This window comes from Lipotes vexillifer, unplaced genomic scaffold, assembly GCF_000442215.2.
Source record: "Lipotes vexillifer unplaced genomic scaffold, Lipotes_vexillifer_v1.1 scaffold134, whole genome shotgun sequence".
NCBI classification, from domain to species: domain Eukaryota; kingdom Metazoa; phylum Chordata; class Mammalia; order Artiodactyla; family Lipotidae; genus Lipotes; species Lipotes vexillifer.
Window position 1 is genome coordinate 1,122,425 of NW_006787464.1, and position 22,142 is coordinate 1,144,566.

Genomic DNA, 22,142 nt, shown 5'->3' on the forward strand with positions numbered 1-22,142 from the left:
TTAATATTTCCAAATATTTTCTTTATTTTTTAAATTTATTTTTATATTTTGTAAAATTTTTGGCTGCGTTGGGTCTTCATTGCCGTGTGCGGGCTTTCTCTAGTTGTGGTGAGCGGGGGCTACTCTTTGATGCGGTGCGCGGGCTTCTCATTGCGGTGGCTTCTCTGATTGTGGAGTATGGGCTCTAGGCACGCGGGCTTCAGTCGTTGCAACACGTGGGCTCAGTAGTTGTGGCGCACGGGCTTAGTTGCTCCATGGCATGTAGGATCTTCCCGGACCAGGGCTCGAACCCGTGTCCCCTGCACTGGCAGACAGATTCTTAACCACTGAGCCACCAGGTAAGTCCCTCTAAATATTTTCTAGTGATATTTTTTACTCATATTTATTCATATGTGGAAATGTAGAAGAAAGGTCTGGAAAGGTATACGTCAAACAGTTAACAGTTGCTGCCTCTGGGGAAGGCTGTGAAGAGTAGGGAGCTGCACCCCTGTTGCATGCCTGACGGGAGAAAGAGAATGACATTTGGGAACCCACTAACGACTCCACACACTCCAAACTAGAGGTTTAGAAAAAGTGACATTACGAGATACTCCTTTTTTCCCTCCTTGTTTGCTGACTCTTTACAAGCAGAGTGGGTGTCACCTCTCATTCATCGCCTCCTAATGGGTAAGATTAATAAATAATGGATTCATCTAATGAGTTTCTGATCTGTATTTAATTTCCAGTTGGAATCTTTAGTGGACCCCCAAACCCTATTTTATCTCTGTTGTTTCAAATTCCTACGATGAACTTTGTTGTTGTCACCAAAGCTGTTAAGGAGTAGTAAAGTAAACGAATGCATTCTCAGCTTCAACCTGCTGACAGTCTTTGGTTCAAATGTAAAGAGGAAGACCTAAAAGGAGGAAGGGGGAAAGCAAAGGGTCAGGATCCAATGAAACCACATAGTCCCAGGACAAGATACCTGCAAAGATTAGTGGAAGGGGAAACAGATCCATGTATTTGGAGAAAGGTCACGCTGTCTTATTGTTTATAGGCCTCTGTTCTTGGCCTAGGATGCTTCAGTGATTTAGTGAAAGTAAAATTATATTAATTAGATTTATAGCTGGGAGAGATTGTCTTCTGGATAAAAGACTCAAGATTCAAAAGACCTTGAGGCTAGGTCAAAACAACAAAATGCAATTTAATGGAAATGAATGCCAAGTCCTACATTTAGGTTTAAAACATTCAGTTGCAGAGTATAGAGTGGGAGGAACTTGGCTTGATAACAATTTTATGAAAAAAAATTCTGAAATTTTAGATAACTATACACTAGCCTAATCCAAGGTTTAAAACTCCTCCACCTGCTAAAAAACAACTAATAGGATCTTCGCTCCTATAATAGGAATATAGTTTTGTGTTCAGATTAACGGAGGAGTTATATTGTACTCAGCATTGAAAATATTTCCAGATATATTGTTAACAAAAATTATGAACAGAATGTAGACTATGATACCATTTATGTAAAAAACGTGTGTGTGTATGTGTGTAGTGGATATGAACTAAGTCTTATATTTAATTTTCAAAATTCAGTTTCAAATTTCAGGTTATAAAGTAAACCTTCATAAATGATTTTTTTTTTCTTGGCTGCATTGGGTCTTTGTTGCTGGGTGCGGGCTTTTTTCTAGTTGTGGCGAGCGGGCGCTACTCGTCGTTGTGGTGCACAGGCTTCTCATGGCGGTGGCTTCTCTTGTTGTGGAGCACAGGCTGTAGGTGCGCAGCCTTCAGTAGTTGCAGTGTGTGGGCTCAGTAGTTGCGGTGCATGGGTTCAGTAGTTGTGGCACACAGGCTTAGTTGCTCCGTGGCATGTGGGATCTTCCCGGACCAGGGATCGAACCTGTGTCCCCTGCATTGGCAGGCAGATTCTTAACCACTGCGCCACCAAGGAAATCCCTAAACGAATTTTTTAAATGTTAAAAAATTATTAAGTGAATCCCTTGGCATGGCCACGTATCTTGATAGACACTGAATATAGAGTGCTTGGGCAATACCTGAAGTACTTGGGGAGGTTCTGGGTTCTACTTTTTAGAAAGCCATTTTGAAAGAAGAAAATATTCAGAAGAGAGTGAAAAGGAGAAGCCGCAGAAGCAGGGTAGGTAGGTGAAGGACCTGGGGCTGAGTGTGGGGAGGGGACAAGTGGGCATATTCTTCATATATCTAATGAGCAGCCCAAGGCAGAGCTAAGGCTGGTGACTAAATGCTATAAAGACGATAGATCTATGATCAATACAAAGAAGGCCTTTAACAGTTATTATTATCCCACAATGAATAAGGCTGAGTTCCCTTCCCACTGTGTTCCCTGTCAACTGGGAAGATGATGATGATGTGAACAATAATGGTTACCATTTATTGAGTATTTACTAAGTGTTTTTCATATATTATCTCATTTAATACCCACAACAGTGCTATGAGGCTGAGAGAGCTTAAGTAACTTGCCCAAGGTTTGATTGCCTACCCACAAACCCACAAAAAATGGAATAGTCCAGTGCATCCGTATTTCAAACACTTTTTGTTCTAATCATCTAAGACTTTTTTAGCAGAATGATAGTTCAGCCTATTTCAACATCCAGCAGAGCGTCTGACAACAGTTGATGCTCAGTGTGCATTAGTTGAATGAGAAATAGTAATCTATGAATGGGAATGAAGCATTGTGTAATAAGAATGGGATTTGGAATAAAATGCACTCTGCCATGGTTACAGATCTTGAGATGAGCCCAAGAGACACGAAGCGTGTTTCTAGAGCAGCACTGTCCAATTGAATTTTCTGCAACAATAGAATTGTTCTTCAATTATGCTGTCAATATAGTAGCCACTAGCCATGTGTGGCAATTGAGCACTTGAAATGTAACTAGCTCAACGGAGGAACTGACTTTTAAATTATTCTATTAAAGTTTATTAATTAAATTTAAATGCAAATAGCCACATGTGTCTAGTGGATACTGTATTGAACAACATAACTCTAGAAACTGATTTTTCTTGCATTTCCTGCAGTTGACTGCAAGAGGGGTGAACTGTGTGAGGAGGGTGCACAAGGCTAATGATTGTGCTGAGTTAGATGTAGTCAGCGTGCCCTGGGCTCATCCGGGGGTCGTATCAGGCTGGCTGAGGAGTCACAGGGAGCATCAGCAAAACTCACTTCTCAGAGTCGCAGGAACTTTGAACCCATTGGTAGGATGTCCAGGTGGCCCCCAGGCAGATCAGCCAGAGGGAAGAACTAAACTAAACTCCATAGGGAAGAACTCATAGCTGATTGGATGTGCAAGCTGCTAACGGGGCAGCACCACCTCTCTATCCCCCTGGGGTCATGCCCTCCGAAGTTCATGGGTCACCAAATTCACGTGGAGAAAACAAAGATCAAGATGGCTTGCAGAATTTTAGGGGACTTTATTGACCTCTTAGTGCATGCCATAGTGCATGCCCCCAACCCCAGAGGAATCTCAAATCCATATCTTTCCTGTTTCACTTTGTGCCACCTTTTCCATTGTTCACCAAGCTTCACCCATGCAGGTCTTCTCTGTTCCTGCCCAGAATGCAACAAATCTCAGCAGACCATTGTGACTAAGAGTACAAACTCTGGAGCCCGATCGCTGGAGTGCAAATCCTTCCTTTGCCATTTATTAGTAACTTATTAACATTTCTTTGCCTCAGTTTTTTCACTTGTAAAATGAAAATTATAATAGTACTTACCTCATTGGGTTGCTGAAAGAATTAAATGTGTGACTATATGTAATGTACTTAGATCACTACCTGACATATAATAAGTATTATAAAAGTGTTGGTTAGTATTATCAGTAATAATAGTCCTCCTACATTAAGATTTGCTTCCTATATCTTATATATTTTTTGCCTGGGCAACTGGTCATCCTGCAGGTTTTGAAGTCCATTCATTTTCTCAGGGAGATGTTTCCCTTTCAGTGAGCTTAGTCACCGCCCTCCTCCACCCCCACCATTATATGTTCTAACAGTGCTGGTACGCTGGGCTTTTCCTTCATAGCAACTTATTCCACTTGCATAATTATCTGTTTGGGTAATCGGTTATTTAATGTCTTTCTCCTCCATTAGACCAAAAGCTCCTTGAGTAAAAGAACTACAGTTGTTCAGGGCTTCCCTGGTGGCACAGTGGTTGAGAGTCCGCCCGCCGATGCAGGGGACGCGGGTTCGTGCCCCGGTCCAGGAAGATCCCACATGCCGCGGAGTGGCTGGGCCCGTGAGCCATGGCCGCTGAGCCTGCGCGTCCGGAGCCTGTGCTCCGCAACGGGAGAGGCCACAGCAGTGAGAGGCTCGCGTACCGCAAAAAACAAAAAACAAACAAACAAAAAACAAAACAAGAACTACAGTTGTTCAGGTGTTCAGAGTTATATCCTAAGGGACTAGTGGGATATTTGTTCAGAGTAGTTGTTTAATGAAAGGAAGAATTCATGAAAAAAAAAAAAAAAAAAGAAAGAATTCATGGAGGCATGTCAGCATCACAGGATAAGGCAGTGTAATATTTCAAGCCAAGCTCACAGAAGCAAACCCTCTCAAATATTCAAACTGTCAAAAGTCTTCTCCATTTTCTAACACCTTTTACTATCCACCCAGTTCAGTTGTCTCCATCATCATTAATGACCCACAGTTGAAAATAAGAAGCAGAGGTAGATTTTCACGGAAGACGGAAACGTAAACCAGCAAATGTAATTGAGAGAAATTTGCCCTTAGAGGTTACATCCAATGATCTTATTTGCTTTTTGTGGCCCCTTGGGAGATGTTGATATGCAGCTCCAGCTATGGTCGATCCTATGGTCGTTTAGCAATATTCAACTTAAATCCTGGACGAAAAAGAAAATATTGAATCATTATTTTTAATTAACAATTCAAGTATTAAGTAATCATTCCTTAATTAACATTTTGTGTGTCAATAAATTAACATTTAATAAGTTAACATTTATTAAGTAATCATTCTTTAATTAACATTTTGTGTGTCAATAAATAATTTTATGTGGTCATTCATCGATCTGAAAAGCATTTGAAAGCTGATATATAGATAACAAAATAGGACCAAATCCCAAAGGGTCAGTTATGAATTTCGGTAGAGCACCGCCACCACAATTTGCAGATGTGATTCCAATGTTTATACCCTAATTTATCAGTGATTTTGTTCTTAACTTACATGCACAGCAAGCAGACCCTCTTTATAAGTCCATGCATGCGCATAAAATGCTCAAGTCCAATGCTGAAGAATCTTCCTTGGAAGTGTCCATCTGGCATCATGTCACCAGGGAGACCATTCAGAATTAGATATTTCTGCCCCAGTATGCAGTCTCTTTAGGTGTATTAGTAAGAGTATTCTGACTGCTGTAACAAACAACTGCAGGATCTCAATTCTGGACACGACAGAGGTGTTTCTTGCTCACACTGCAGTCCAATGAGATTGATGCAGGAGCGGGAGAGATTTGTTTCATGCAGTCATTCAGGGACCCAGGCTCCCTCCATCTGAAAGCTCCACCATACTTCGGGGCTTCAAAATCAGTACCTGGATCTTCAGCTTCCAGTCAGCTGATATGTGAAGAAAGAGAGCTTGGAGGGTTATGTGAAATGTTTCAGAGGCCAGGCTTCTGAGTGGCTTACATCATTGTTCCCCATTCCCTTGGCCAGACTCAGTCACATGGCCATGACCAACTGCAAGTTAGGCTGGGAAAGTAGTCTAGCTGTGTGCCCAGGAAGAAGAGAAACATGGATATTGGTGAGCACCAGCCATCTCTGTCACAAATGCAAATTAATACTATGATAACAAAGATACACAGCAAACAAAGGAGGGGTTAAAAACTCCAATTTTAACTATAATTATACCTCAACCGAAAAAAAAAAAAAGGGGGAATATGTACACATTCTAAGGTTTAAAAGCATGCCGTTTTTCCCTGAAGGCATTACACCGCAATACTAAGTATTGCAAAGGCACTCTCCAGGACAACAAAAGATGTGAGGATTGCAGACCCAGCCGGTGAGACTGGTTTGAAATGGCCACCGCTCTCCCATGCGGCTGCAGCTGCGTCTCTAGTAGAACCCACCTTATTTCCATTTTCCTATTACCACTCATTTTAAAGCCGCACCAACAGAGTCAGCTTTTTCAGTTGGCCTAAAACTTGGCACTTAATTTTTTCTTTCTTATTATACAAGTTAAGATTCACACACAGAAAGCTTGAAAAAAAAGAAAAGAATTAGAAAGACATGAAGAAAAAAATCATTTATCATTACACAATTGGACTGTCATTTTCAAAAAAGTCTCTGACAAGGAGATTGAAGACAGGAGGAGGGACCCCCAAATCACCCTCCCTCAGCCCCAATCAGCCATTCCCATGACCCTGTCCTTCCCTACTTTGAAGGCTCCCCAACTATGTGTCTGTAGATAACCACTCACCCTGTATTTCATTTCCCCTCCATCAAAGCCTACAGTTAAACTCTGAGCCATGGGGCCAGCATTTCCAGAAAGATCCCTTGACCTTTGATAGATCTTCCAGGCTCCACACAATAGTTCTTCTCTAATAGAAAAGAGAGGAATACAAAAACCTTTTGTCACAGCATGTTCTGTGTCATTTAAAAAGGGAGGGCGAGGATTAGCATAATTTGAACATTTGCTTTATGCCAGACAAGCCTAGATGCTTTGTAAATGTAATCTCACATTTCATCCTCAGCATGCCCCTTCGAGACACATATGAATTTCCCTATTTTGCAGAGGAGAAAACGAAGGCACACAGAGGCTAGTAACTTGCCCAGAAGTGATCAATTCTGTGACTTTCATCACCCTTCTCCACTGCTCCTAAATCCCGGATAACATAAGGGAAGACAGGGAAGGAGGATTTCTGGAAAAGCTCCTTGGAAGTGAGGGACGTCGGGCTATGTGGGGCTGCACACTGAGGTACAGGTCAGAAAACATTTTCTGAAATGCCTGCAGAGGCTGTTTCTTCTCTTAGGCATCCATCTCTTTGGTTCCATCTTCTGTCCGGTGGCCCCAACCCCCGGGCTGCTGTAACACCTTCTCTTTCTGCCCTTCCAGCCTAGAGTGGTAGTGACTTTTTACTATGACTCTTCTCTGTACTGCCTCATGATCACCACTCCCCTGCAATAAAGTCCCTTTGTTCTGATGGAAACCGCAAACAGAATAAGAATACATTTAATGAGAACGTCTACTTTGCCAAGTCTGTGCCGAGTGCAGAGAATCCTGTGATTAATAAGCCAGGTGTCAGATGCAAAAATGGGAGCTCTAGTCTATGGAGGAAAGACAGATTTTTAAGCACTTATTTTCAATACAATATGAACCTCAGAACTTCAGACTGAAAAATAAGTTTAAAGCGGAGACTACCCTGAGTTGTTTCCTGTACTAATAATAGTCCTACTGGCGTTGCCATTGGGGTAATGTGAAACAGTATCCAGTGGTTCCAAAGGCACCTGAGCTGCCTTTAGGTTATACAGTTTAGTTTACATTCTGGAACTTTCTGTAAGGGAGGGTGAGTAACAGGACACCGCAGGCGTACAAGAAGATAGACATGGAATTAAATCATGAAGTTTGAAGGATGTGATCTTCACCAATTATCAACCGTTCCATTTTTCTCTCTCTTGAGACACGTGCAAACACACACACACACACACACACACACACACACACACACACAATTTATTTATTCATTGTGAAAGAAGATGCCATTCTTTTTTATCTGTATCTCTAAATGGACATAGTATCATAATAAGCTCCTTTGTTTAAGTTAGCCTACTTGATTCTTTACATATGATAGTAAAACTTATCACGACCCTGTGAGGTAGGTACTATTTACTATCTCCATTTTACAGATGGGGAAACTGAGATTTCGTGAAGTTAGGCAAGTTGGATAAGGTCACACAGTTAGTGACAGAGCCAGGATTCACACAGCTCCTTTCTATTAGCCCCCTCGCACACTGCACACGCACAGACTCACACACACACACACACACACACACACAGTCTTGTATCCCATTGACTTTGAGCACTGCCATTTTTGAATTTCTGGACTTAGCTTTGTAAACAAAATGACATGAATGGAATTCAGAGTTTGGGGAGTCTTTTTTTTGTCCTATGCCCAATATTTGTTTTGCACTTTCGACATTTGAAAAGAAAATCCATGTTGCTAGTGCTTATGAATGTGCCTCAGGGCATTTGCATGTTTCTACTTGGGTGGAAGATCTTCTCTCAGGTTGCATTCTTTTCCCATGGGCTCCAGGGACTGCTGGGAAGGCTTCCCACTGGATCTGCCTGGAGCAGGCTGTAACTGTGGGAGCCAGAGACTTCTGGCTGGTTTCAGCTCCAAGCTGGAGGGGTGCCATGAAATCACATGATGCTTGGACTAAAAGGGCAAGCTGAAGAATGTCTTTCTCATCCCACCCTGACCAGTGACGTCTAAGCAGTGAGCAAATGCGCCCCTCCAAGAAGCTACTGTAATCCACTGGATATACCAAACAATAGAAGAAAAGGTGAGTCTCTAAGCCAGGCACTGGGGTTACTGATACGTAGCAGTATTCCAAAACTAGTGAGAGTTAGGACATGCAGGGTAGGATGGTGGGAAACCCTGGAAGGAAACTTCTAGGTCATGTGGTTAAATCCCATTCATTAATGGGAGTGGAGGTCGCGGTGATTAAAATAGTAAGCCAGGACGGGAAGGGACATAACCAATATTTTGCAGGTGGTCCTGGTAACCAGGATTCGATTTTAAGTGTCCTAACCCCAAGGCCAAGTAAGAAGTCCCAGGAGCAGAGGGCAACCCTTGTCTAGGGTAGGAGTTGCTGGCATGTGGCTGCTATTTCTGAGTAGCTTTGTTAATTAGATTGTTTCTTCTAAGGGTCTGTTTCTTTAGACGTTAGTCTAGATGGCATGGAGAATGAAGGCTGATGTAGAAAAAAATGCAGCTTACTGCTGATAGAGAGGACACCTCTCAATTTCCACCCTCTTCCTGGTCTCTCCCATTCCCCTTCTTTATTTCATATTTATATCTTCCTATTCTTCTTGGATTAGAGAAAGAACAAAATAGGTCTGGCCCATAATTACTTTTAGAGTGTCACTTATCTAGACCCCCAAGGGACTCATTCCAAACAGGAGAGTAGTTTCGCACTCCCTGGCTGACCTGGGTCTCCATGCTCCTGTGACCTTTCCGAGTCCTCCATGTCTCCGCCCTGGAACCTGGCAGATGGTCCTTGGTCTCCCACAGTGAGCCAGCCATCACAAGAAAGCTGAGTGTAGCCATGAAGGCGTGGGCCTCGGTGGAATCTTGGCTCAAGCACGATTTAGATATTAGAGTGAACTATATGAAATTGCAGACATGTGGCTTTTTAAAAATTAACCTGTTAATTTTAAAATAACTGTAGATTCACATGCAGTTGTAAATAATAATACAGAAATCCTATGTACAGCTTTACACATCCCCCCTAGTGGCAACATTGTGCAAAACTATAGTCTAATATCACAACCAGTATGTAGACGTTGATACGACAGACAAGATACCGAACAGTTCGATCACCACAGGCCTTTCCTGTTGTACTTTTATAGCCATGCTCATCTCCCTCCTCCCTGGCAACCACTATCTGTCTTTTTATAAATAAGTCTATTTAAAAATTTTTTTATTTATTTGGCTGTGTCGGGCCTTAGCTGCGGCACACGGAATCTTCATTGTGGTGTGTGGGTTTCTCTCTAGTTGTGGTGCACGCACTCCAGTGGGTACGGGCTTAGTAGTTGCGACGCACGGGCTTAGTTGCCCCACGGCATGTGTGATCTTAGTTTCCCCGCCAGGGATCGAACCCGCGTCCCCTGCATTCGAAGGTGGATTCTTATCCACTGGACCACCAGGGAAGTCCCACTATCTGTTTTTGATTTATATAATTTTTGCCATTTCAAGAATACTATATAAATGGAATCATATAGTACATAACTTTTGGGATTGGCTTTTTTCACTCAACATAATTCCCGGGAGATTCATATCGTTTGTTGCCTGTAGCAATAGCTTTGTTACTTTTTATTGCTTAGTATTCCATGGTAGGGATATACCACGGCTTGTTTAACCATTCACCCAAAGGACCTCTGGGTTGTTTCCAGTTTGGGGCTATTACAAATAAAGCTACTATGAACATTGCTGTATAGGTTTTTGTATGAACATAAGTTTTCATTTTTTTCTGGGATAACTACCCAAGAGTGCCATTGTCGGGTCTTATGGTAGTTGTGTTTAGTTTTATAAGAAACTGGTAAACTCTTTTCCAAAGTGGCTGTACCATTTACATTCCTACCAGCAATGTGTAAATGATCCAGTTTCTCCCTCTGCATTCTCACCAGCATTTGGTGTTGTCACTATTTTTCATTTTAGCCATTCTGAGGTATGCAGTGATATCTCATTGTGGTTTTAATTTGTATTTCCTTAATAGCTAATGATGCTGAATATCTTTTCATGTGCTTATTTGATATCTGTATGTCCATCCTCTTTAGTGAAATATCTGCTCATGTCTTTTGCACATTTTCTAATTGGATTATTTTTAATGTTGAGTTTTAAGAATTCTTTATATATGATAAATACTAGTCCTTTGTCAGATAACTATTTTTGCCCATTTTGTAGCTTGTATTTTCATCCTCTTAAAAGGGTCTTTCGCAGAGCAAAAGTATTTAATTTTGATAAAGTCCAATTTATCAACTTTTTTCTCTTATGGATCATGCATTTGGTGACAACTCTTTGCATAGCTCCAGATCCTAGATGATTTTCTCTTATTATTTTCTGTAGAATAACATGGAATAAAATAACATAATCCATTTTTCTAGATTTTTGTATAAGTTGTGAGGTTTAAGTCAAGGTTAATGTTTTTTTGCCAATGTATGTCCAATTGCTTCAGCATCATTTGTTGAAACAGCTGCCTTTCCTCCATTGAACTGCTTTTGCACCTTTGTCAAAAATCAGTTGGGTATATGTGTGCAGGTCTGTTTCTGGGTTCTTTATTAATCTGTGCATCTATCCCTCTGCCAAGACCACACTGTTTTGATAACTATAGCTGTATAGTAGACTGTAATATCAGGTACAGTCTTCCCACTTTATTTTCTTTTTTCTATGAAACGTAAAGGTTTTTTTTATAACCTTTTCAGTTGGGAATAAATTGAAAACTTACAGAAAAGTTGCAAGAATAAGAATAGTACAAAACACACCCATATATTCTTTGTCCAGATTCATCTATTACTATGATTTTGCTGTATTTGCTTTATCATTTGCTTCCCCCATCCCCAAACATATATATGAAACTTCTTTTGTAAACCATTTGAAGGTTTATTAATTAAATTAATTAAAATTAATGCATCATGACCCTTTACTCCTAAATACCTTGGTGTGTATTTTCTAAAAATAGGGATATTTTCTAACATAACCACAGTATAGTTATCAACTTCAATAGTTTATCACTGACACTTATTTAATCATATATATATATATATATATATATATATTTAAATTGACCTAGTAATGTCCCTTAGAGTCTTTTTTCAAAACTCCAACACAGTCCATTCTAGAGTCAGGTATTACTGTTAGTTGTCATGTCTCTTTAGCCTCCTTTAGTCTAGAACACCTCCACAGCCTTTCTTCATCTTTTAAAAAAAATAATTAATTATTTTTTATTTTTGGCTGTGTTGGGTCTTTGTTGCTGCGCGTGGGCTTTTCTCTAGTTGTGGCGAGCGGGGGCTACTCTTCATTGTGTGCAGGCTTCTCACTGCAGTGGCTCCTCTTGTTGCCGGAGCACAGGCTCTAGGCGCACGGGCTTCAGCAGTTGTGGCTCGCGGGCTTCAGTAGTTGTGGCACGTGGGCTCTAGAGCGCAGGCTCAGTAGTTGTGGCGCACGGGCTTAGTTGCTCTGCGGCACGTGGGATCTTCCCAGACCAGGGATAGAACCTGTGTCCCCTGCATTGGCAGGTGGATTCTTAACCACTGCACCACCACGGAAGCCCCTCTTCATCTTTTATATCATTGACATTTTTAACGAATATAACATCCCTGCCCTGACGCCCCCTCCCCCGTACCCCAGTTTTCATAGTAGAGTCCTCATTTGGGGTTTAACTTATATTTCTCCATGATTAGATTCAGGTTGTGCATTCTTGGCCAGAATATTATAAAGGTGATGTGTCTCTCAGTGTATCATCTGGATGCACTGGATTATCATCTCCCTCCATTGGTGATTTAAATTTTGATCATCTGGTGAAACTGTCATATGATGAATTGAGCCTTTTGTTTGAACCTACAAAAATGGCAGTTTCATGATTCCACCTAACATATAAGCTTTATATGGGTTTATGTAGGTAACCTGACCGCTCTGATACTGTTTCCCCCATCTGTTAAGTGAGGATATTAATAATTTCTCTCCCATGAGTATCATTGGGAGAGTTAAATAAGGTAATGTATGTAAAATCCGGCACATGAGAGGCACTCCATAAATGTTAGCTATTATTATTTCAGTCAGGCAGTGTTAAGGGATCATGGTTTGGCTCTTCCTCTCCGACTCTCAACTACAGGCAAAATCACGACAGAGACAAAGTGGTGGGGGCTGGGCCACCTCAGCTCTGACATTTCAGTTTCCTCATCTGGCGAATGGGAAACGCCTCCTACCCCACAGGGTTGCTGTGAGGTTTCATGGCATATGTGTAAAAGTGCCTGCACATAGAATAGGTTCTTAAAAAAAGAAAAAAAAAAAAAAGGGCTTCCCTTGTGGCGCAGTGGTTAAGAATCCGCCTGCCAATGCAGGGGCACAGGTTCGAGCCCTGGTCTGGGAAGATCCCACATGCAGCAGAGCAACGAAGCCCGTGAGCCACAACTACTGGAGCCCGTGTGCCACAACAAGAGAAGCCACCGCAATGAGAAGCCCGCATACCACAATGAAGAGTGGCCCCCCTCGCAGCAACTAGAGAAAGCCCCAGCGCAGCAACGAAGACCCAATGAAGCCAAAAATAAAATTTTAAAAAAAAGTGATTCTTAATCTGTTGTATGAGGAAAACAGGAATATCTATCAGACTTAAAAAAAAATCCACTGGAGTCTGTCATACAGAGTGAAATAAGTCAGAAAGAGAGAGACAGGTACCGTGTGCTAACACATATATATGGAATTTAAGGAAAAAAATGTCATGAAGAACCTAGGGGTAAGACAGGAATAAAGACAGACCTACTAGAGAATGGACTTGAGGATATGGGGAGGGGGAGGGGTAAGCTGTGACGAGGCGAGAGAGTGGCATGGACACATATACACTACCAAGCGTAAGATAGATACCTAGCGGGAGGCAGCCGCATAGCACAGGGAGATCACCTCGGTGCTTTGTGACCACCTGGAGGGGTGGGATAGGGAGGGTGGGAGGGAGGGAGATGCAGGAGGGAGGAGATATGGGAACGTATGTATATGTATAACTGAGTCACTTTGTTATAAAGCAGAAACTAACACACCATTGTAAAGCAATTATACTCCAATAAAGATGTAAAGAAAAAAAGAAAAAATAGAAGCATAAAAAAAGCAAAACTTCAAAAAAAATCCAACATAATGTGGAATCATTCTGAGGCAGTAGAAAGGGATGAAAAAAATATAGCTAGAGACCAGGACTTGGATATCGGCATAATTCAGCGGCTGTGTGATCTCTGGGCAGATTACTTCACGTTTCGGAGCTTCAATTTTATCATTTGTAATTTGGGGATAAAAATCAGTGCACATCCCAGGGGGGTTTGTGTTAATTAATGATGCCTAGCAGTAGTTGGGCACTCCATCGACATCTCCGGAACGAAGTGGGAAAGACTAAAGCATTCACCTGTGAGCTGCCAGGGGCTGAGCGCTCTCCCGGCTGGCGCATCCCTGCAGCGTCCCCGCCTCAGTCGGCCGCACCCGCAGGCTCAGCGCGAGCGAGGTCCCCACCCTCCCCGCCCCGCATCCGGCCGCAAGCTCCTCCCTCCGCGGCCGCGTCCTCCCCGGCGACTGCCTGGCACCTGGCAGAAGCGCGGCGGCCGGGGAAGCGGGAGGCGATCCTCGGACGGCGGCGGGCGGCGGGGGAGGGGCGCGGGCGCACAGATGGGAGCAACAGAGAAGAGCGGCAAGAAGAGCCGGAGGCTGTTTTCTTCGCTGCGGCCGTGGAAGGCAACCCGGCGGCTGTGGCGGACGCGCTCGGCTTCCAAGGCGGCGCAGGGTGAGTGTGGGCGCGGCCGCGGGACCTGTTACCAAGAGCGGCGGGCGCCGGCCTCCCGCTGAAGCGGAGCCGCGGTGGCTCCGGCTGCTGCCGTAGGCGGCATCTCCCGCTGGGTTCTCTGCCCCCGGGGCCCGCGGGCGGGGGCCGCGCCGCCTGGACGTCTGGCCCTGCCTGGGCGACCCTCCTCCCTGACCCTCGGCCGCGGGGACTACACCAGTCCCCAAGCTCCCCCGGGGCCGCTCGACGACAGTCCCTTCTTCCCCCTCCACCCTTTAAGCATCTCCCCTTGGCCCAGCTGGTTGCAGCTTGTTAATTTCCCGCACAAGGCCCTGTCTGTCCGTTTGGCTCTGGACAGAGGGAATCCAGGGTGCCTCTGGAAAACAGTTTGCATCCCCCTCCCCCCAAAACCTGGCTGGCACCTGCAATGCAGTACCCGCTGGGGGATTTAATCCGCACCCAACTCTGCCTTGGAGGTCCTCCCCATTGGACCTACCCTCTTTCCAACCCATCTGCTATCTTGTAAGCTCTAGTCACGATTAACTATCTCCCAAACACATTCCACCCTATCCTCACCAGGGCCTTAACTAACATTTATTCTGTCACTGACTCACTGCATTCATTCGTTCCATAATTTTTATCGAGCTCCCCTGTGTGTCAGGGCCCAGGAGTGAACGAGATAGGCAAGGCCGCAGCTCATGGAACTACTTCTAAAGGGGGAAACAGATGTTACACACGTCAAATAGGTAAAAGTCTCCATTGCAGATTGCTCTGTGTGCTTGGAAGGAATCAAATCGTATGCTGGGAGAGGAAAAAAGGTAGAGGGGCCCTAGCTTACTTGGGGGGTGGACAGGGAAGGCGTCTCTGCGGCCATGCAATTACAGCTGAGCCTTAAGACTGATTCAGAGTTACTCCAGCATGGAGCCAGGGGAGAGCTTCCTGCCAGAGGCAATAGCAGGTGGAAAGGTTCTCAGTGTGCCTGAGCTAAGCAAGGGGAAAGTGAGGCAGGCAGGGCCTGGGTCAGGGTCTGGGTAGTATATGATGAGGAGTTTGGATTTTATTCCAAGTGAGCTGGGAAGCCACTAACATGTTCTGAGCACAGGGACATGACACGATCTGCTGGCTCATTGCCTTCTCTCTATCTGCAGTGGCCATGCCTTGGTCTCTCAGCCTGGCCAATTCCTACCCGTCCGTTAGGACTACCACAAATGCATCTCCTCTGTGAAGCCTTTCCTGGGGTATGTGCCACCTGTAACCTCTCTGCTGGTATTTCATCATCCATAAGGCATTTGTCACTGTTCCTCTGCTATTATAGATTCCATGTGGGCAGGTTCTCATCCACTTCATCTTTGCATCCCCCACCAGGCTAAGTCAGAGCTGGGTACTTTGTAGATACCTGTCTGCTTGTGTGTGTGTGTGTGTGTGTGTGTCTGTCTGTCTGTCTGTGTGTCTATCATGTCCTTTTCGTCTGTTTCCATCATCTGAGGGTTCTTTAGAGGCTGACATGCCTTGAGTTCTAAAATGGCCGACCTGAGCCAGGGCAGAAGCTAGACTGCAACAGGGCCGCATCACCTCCATCTCCACCCCAGGGTTGTTTTGAAGATTAAATGAATTAATGAGTCAATAATTGTAAAGTGCTGGCACATAGTAAGCATTCTAAAAAGAAATTTGACAAAGAGCAAAAATAATTATCTTTCAAATATTTGTGTTAGAAACAACACAAATTATTGTGTTAGAAACAAGCTTTTCTATTGTTGATGCTTAGGGAGGCTCTGTGGCTTGGCATTGTCATCTTGCCGGCTTTCAAAGGATGTGTTATTCCTTTTAGTGAATGCGCCAATTAAATTCCTTCCACACTGCATCAAGAACTGTTGTGGAAACTTAGTAGGTCTAAAGGCTGACCACCCCTTTTCTTTAGCTTGCCTGAATAGTTGAATAGATTGGTAATTGCAACAAGTATTCCTTGAGTGATACTTATATGCATAGTGTTATTCCAGGTGTTGTGTGAATGTTTTACAAAAGAGGAATAAAAGGATATTCCCACTGCCGTAAATTGGGTTAGAATAAGTTTTTTAGTTTTATAATTTTTAAACCCAGGTGTGTACTGTGTACACAACCATCCTCTCCTTTTCTTCTTTGTTCCCATCGTAGAGTTCACCCATGGCTTACCCGGGGCCCATTGCCACGCCACACCTCTCTTTTCTTAGGTAGGATCTTGGTAGATCACTGTATTTCCCTACTTCCCCTTCCCCCCTACAACCTGGAGATGAGGCCATTATAATGTCTTATGTTACATGATACTTTACAGTTTATGGAGTAGGTCAACTATAAGGTCTTGTTTAGATCTTAACTAACCTTGGAAGGAGGGAGGACAGGTGGTATTTACTTCCCCCATTTTGTAGATGAGGAAAGTGAAGCAAGAGACAGAGTAACTTGCAAGAGGTCATAGGACTGGTGTGTGGCCAATTCAGGCCTGACTACCCACACAGCTTCCTTTCTGCCACATCGGCACAAAATAAACATGTTCCAGTATCTATACTCAGGGAGGGAAGAAGTAAAATTAATAAATATTATGCAATGAATGAAATCCATATCCCAATTTAATTTTTCTTAAAGGTGGCCTGAATTTCTCATGATGATGTCAACATAACTTGGGGCATCTACAGTCATATGCTTTGGTGCCAGACAGACGATGATTTGAATCTGCCACTAGTAAGTGGCACACCAGTAAGCTGTGTGATCTTGGGCAGGGTGCTAAATCTTTCTAAAACTCAGTTATCTATCATACGTAAAATAAGGACGATACTCCTATGTTATAATGTTCCTGTGATGATTATATGGGTTATTGTATATAAAGTGCTTGGTACATAGTAGCTCACAAGGTTGTGGTTGTTATTTTTATTAATATTAGTCCAGATATTGCACCATATGGTCACACCCCAAATATGGAAAGTTCAATGAGTGGTGGGAATAAAACATGGCTGGAAGCTCTTCAGGGGCCGCAATCCCTTCTGGACCAATCAGAAGGCCTTCTACATCAGTATCCTTCTTTCTACCCTCCCTTCCCTTTTTTTTTCAGCAGGGATGAGAAATAGCATAGCTTCTGGGGACCCCTGGCATCTGTTCAGCTTAATATTGTATCCTGAATATAGAAGACATTCAACAAATATGTTTATTTAGTTATTGGATAATAATGAATGAATGGTTGAGTAATGAATGAATCCTCTGGGATGTATATATTGATTTCTTCCTTGCTAATACTCAGTACTGTCAGAATTTTTTGATGCGTATGAAGTGGTACTGCCTAGTGCTTTTATATTGAATTTCCCTGACGAATAATGAAGCTGGAGATCTTTTCACATGAATATTGGCCATGTGTGACCAAGACATGTGTGAACGCCTGTTTATGTCTTTTCCCATTTTTTTTTTCTTGGTGGTTCATGTTTTTTAAAAAAAATCTGCTCATAGGAGTTCTTGAAATATTCTGGATACCAATGATTTACCTGCTTATATGTCCAAGCAACTTAAAAAGATCTACTAACCATGCAAGCTCTTCTAAAGGAACAAGCTGTGTCCAGTAGAAATTAACCCCCTAAATTGCTTCCAGCTTTTGCAGAGAACCAGATTTACATCAAATATCATAGCTTTAGGTTATAGAGAAGGGAGTGGATAGTTGGTGGAAGTATTCTGTGAGCAGAAGGCTTTCCTAGTCCTTGAAATGATGGTAGAAAACCCATCCTGAGCTCTTCCCCCCAGAAGCTGCCTCCTGCAAACGCTGGTGGGCCGAAGTGCCCTTTCCTGAACTGCAGTTATTCCCTGGGAAGACACAGGTTGGACCTTCCATCCACAGGTAGTGCTTTCCAGGACTAGTTACCTGGAGGAAAGGACAGAACATTTGTCAGGTGACCTGTGGTTTATCCTTACTGCCATTTTCTGGCCATATGTCCCTAAAAACAAATCACATTGAATGGAGATAATGGTCATTACCTAGGGATATTGGAAAGATCAAATGATATCATAACTATGAAAGGACCATATAAATGCAAAATATATTTGCTAGGCTCTGCAGTAGCCAACCCTTTGCCGGAGTGGGACCTATATAACCTTTAGGCCCCATACCTTCTCCTACCTTCTGTTCTGCATACAGGTGCCTGATTGTAGAGTAGTAGTTCTCCAAGGGTTGTCTCCAGACCAGTAGCAACAGTGTCTCCTGGAACTTGCTAGAAATGCAAATTCTTCGAGCCTACCTCACAGCTACCAAAGCAGAGACTCTGGAGGTGGGACCCAGCAACCTGTGCTTTACCAAGCCCTGCAGTAATTCTGGTGTGTGCTAACCTTTGAGAACCGTTGGCCTAGTGGGATGTGCAAAGGCTTTAAAGACAGTGAATGTGGGTTTTTCAGTCTTAACTCTCCCATTTGCCAGCTTGTGCGATGAGCAGGTTACTAAGTTCTTGGGCTTCCAAGCTCTCATCAATAGAAGGAAGATGATGTCACTTCCCTCACAGGGGTGTTGTGAGAAGTAAATGACAGGCAGTATCCTGGCTCTGCTACTTTTTTGCTATGTGTCCTTTGGCAAGTCTCCTTTCTTCTTTCTGCCTCATTTTTCTCATCTAAAAAAGACGGACTGGCAAGCGTTAATGTGCACGCATTGCTTACCGTGTGCCAGCCATGGTCCTAAACCTGTGAATATTTTAATTTTATTTAATTCTTACAATAACCCTGTTTTACAGTCTCTATTTTGTGATCGAGAAAACCGAAACACAAAAAGGATAAGTAACATTTCCAAAGTTACACAACTAGTAAGCTGGGATCCAAACCCAGGCAGTGTGCTGTGAAAGTCCTCCCTTTAAAGGCCATGCTTGGCAAATAAGTTCTCTTTAAAAGGATGGTGATGATGATAAGAAGATTGCCTGGCACACAGTGGGTACTCCATGTATTAATTCTCTTCCCCTTGCCTTGTGGCTTGGCTTCATCGGAGCACACCCAGCTTTTGTTATAGTCATGCTGCCCTTCTCTGCGGTGACCCTAATCACAAACCCCCATCCCCTCCCCAGCCCCCAGTCAGCAGTTTTCTCACTCCAGTTCATCTCGCTTACGGCCACTTGGATGCTCTGAGCAAACCAGACAGGCATGGCTGGGGGGAAACCGAATGTGGTGGTGCAGGTGAAGTCATTCTCCTGTCACCCCACCCTGGCATGTTTTGGAAATGAATGACTAATCCAGAAGAGAGGGTCCAGGCAAGTTACCGAAAGATCGTTAGATCTGCCCAATTTGAGCAAAGTCTCTTTTGCTCTCAGATTTCCAAGGGAATATAAAAGCTTTTTTTGCTGAGTTTTTCTTCGGGGTAAAATTTACAGCTGGGAAGTTGAACCCACAATGTTAACAGCAGCGTTTTTTTTCTTTCATTTTTGTTTTGCTAGGACAATGAAGAGCCTTATTCTCTTTCAATTCAGGGTGTCACTCATTGTTCTTGAAAATTCTCTTTGGTTTTGCTCTCAAGATGGCCTCCCTTGCTGGGCATGACTCACCGGTCTAATGACTCAGAAGTGGCATCCAACAAGACAAGGACTGTGCAGAGCTGTGAAGGGACTTGTGGCCAGTGGAGCCTGCCTGAAGCTTTCCCTAAACCTGGTTATTGAGATGGCGCATCATTTCCATTAATGGATGTTTATCATGGTTGTTGGTACCAGTTTATTGGAAGCGTGAGGCAGTGCCTTGTTCTGGAAGGCTCCAAGGCTTGAGTCTATCCTTGTCCCTCAACTGGGTGTGGCCTTGAGGTTTACTGTGGGCGAGACAAGGCTTCTAAGAATTCACCTGACCCTGCTTGGAATGGCCACAGAATCAGGCAGTGTAAGGCTTCTGTAAAATTTATATCAGGGAAAATAAAGGCTCTTCTTATCTGAAGAGGACTTCAAATCTCTTTCAACTTAATTTAAAAAAATCTATTAAGGATGAATAGAAAGATGAACATCTATGTGACAGAACAAATTTAGCAAAATGTACTTGAAGATGTTTGCCATGCAATTCTTCCAACTCTTTGTATTTTGAAACTTTTCAAAATACAGTGTTGAGTAAAGTGCAGGTAACCCTAGAAATGATCATACTCCTGTAAAAAAATTGCTTCCTTGTTAACATAAATGGCAGGCTCTCTCCCACTCCCTCACTCCTCCCAGACTTTGTCTTTTTTCCTGGGGAGCCTGCTTGATTAAAAAGGGCCTGGAGTGAACCTGGCAGGGGGTGAGCTAATCCTTTACACCAGGGCTTTATCTTCTTCCTGATATGTAATTCTCACAATAGCCATATAAACCAGTTAGTATTTTCTGCATTTTATGAGGAAACTGAGGTGCAGAGGGGTACACTTGATCCAGGTCAGTAGGTGACAATATTAGTCTTACAGCATTTATGGAGCCCTCCCTTTATGTGTCAGGCTTTGTGCTGTGTACTTTACATGCATTAACTCATTTGAGCCTCATCCTACCCTAGGAGGTAGGTGCCTTTAGTATCTTCATCTTACAGATGAAGGAAATGGAGACTTAGAGAGGTGCAGGAACGTATCCCAGCTTACTCTAGGAGCCAGGGAATGGCAGAGCCCATGTTTGAACCTGGTCTCTTTTGCTTTATAGCCCTTGCCCTACTATTCAGACCCAGTCCTCGGCCTAACTCAGTAAATCAGCATACATTATAGAAACCTCTTGTTCTGAGACCACAAGCTCTTTGAGGACAGAATGTTTTGTTCAGCACTGTGTCATTCTCAGTCTTCAGAGCAGTGTCTGGCATAATGAACATTGGATGAAAGAGTACACGGATGGTGTCTTATCACCCCCTTCTTCACCCTATCTGCCCCTAAAGGTGCTCCTAACTGGGTACATTTTGGCTGCCCTGGCCTTGGTCCTTGGAGATGGAGATGCCCATTTCTTTGATGTGGTTTATGGGCCAACATGGCTCATTTGGTGGCCAGTGAAGAGTTCCAATGAAGGCAGATTTTCCTCATTGGCCTTAAGTTGTCAAGGATGCATAAGGATATTATCCACTGTCAAGGAAAGATGGGAACAAAAACAAAATAAAATTTCCCCAAACTTTAAGGGAGTCTTTAAATTATGGCAGCTAGAAATCAACTCCAGGACCCCTAGTGGCCACGACAAGCTTTCCCTCTATAGCTATATTTGACTCTCGGGCTGCAGTAGTGAGCAGGTAAACACTAGCAATTAGTTCTCTTAATGTGCCCAAGTATGTTGATAATTATACTTTACACTTATGTAGAACTTAGTTTACAAAGTACCACATCTGTTCTCCCTTTTGATCTTCTGAACAGCCTGGAACATGCACAGGGCACGGATGATTAGCCCCACTTTACAGATGAGGAAACTGGTGCCAGAGAGGTTAAATCACCTGCTCTACGCCACTCAGGTAATAGTGGTAGCGATAGGTCTTCAACCCTCTTATCTCACCTCCTACTCTGGCACATTTTCCTTTTCAATATTGTACTTGACCCAGCAGTTTCTGGGGATGAGCGCAGGTTGGTGCATTTCTTTTTGTTGCTCTTCGTCCAACTTGGAGGTGAGTGAGGTCCTGGATTGGGTCAGTTAATCATTCTGGATGTCAGTTTACCAGTCTGTATATTGGGGAATAAACACTACCCATCAGTGAGTACACTTGGAGCAGAGGAAGTTGTGAGGGTTTGGAACTCAAAAAACAATTTAATTTCTAAGTGAAGATGTTTGGAAGGGACTGTGATGACTGATTGATTTTCCGTAAAATAAGTTCAATGGCACCTCCCCTGGCCACACTATGTAAAATGGCAGCTCTGTTAACCTCATTATTATGCTTCATTTTTCTTCACAGCATTTACTGCCATTTATTATATGTTTATATTTGTTTGTTTATGGCCTGTCTGAATCCTCCCACCCAAATGTGATAGCCACGAGAGCAGG

General features: G+C 43.3%; 1 protein-coding gene across 1 annotated transcript in view; it reads left to right on the forward strand.

Moving 5' to 3' along the window:
* The first annotated feature begins 14,087 nt into the window (after window positions 1-14,087).
* Window positions 14,088-22,142, forward strand: part of DNAJC6 (DnaJ heat shock protein family (Hsp40) member C6) — a 155,751-nt gene continuing 147,696 nt past the window's right edge. Inside the window, exon 1 of the mRNA XM_007460081.1 lies at window positions 14,088-14,214. Within this exon, the coding sequence (XP_007460143.1) occupies window positions 14,100-14,214 (115 nt within the window). The 5' untranslated portion in view covers window positions 14,088-14,099. The remainder of the gene's footprint in view (window positions 14,215-22,142) is intronic.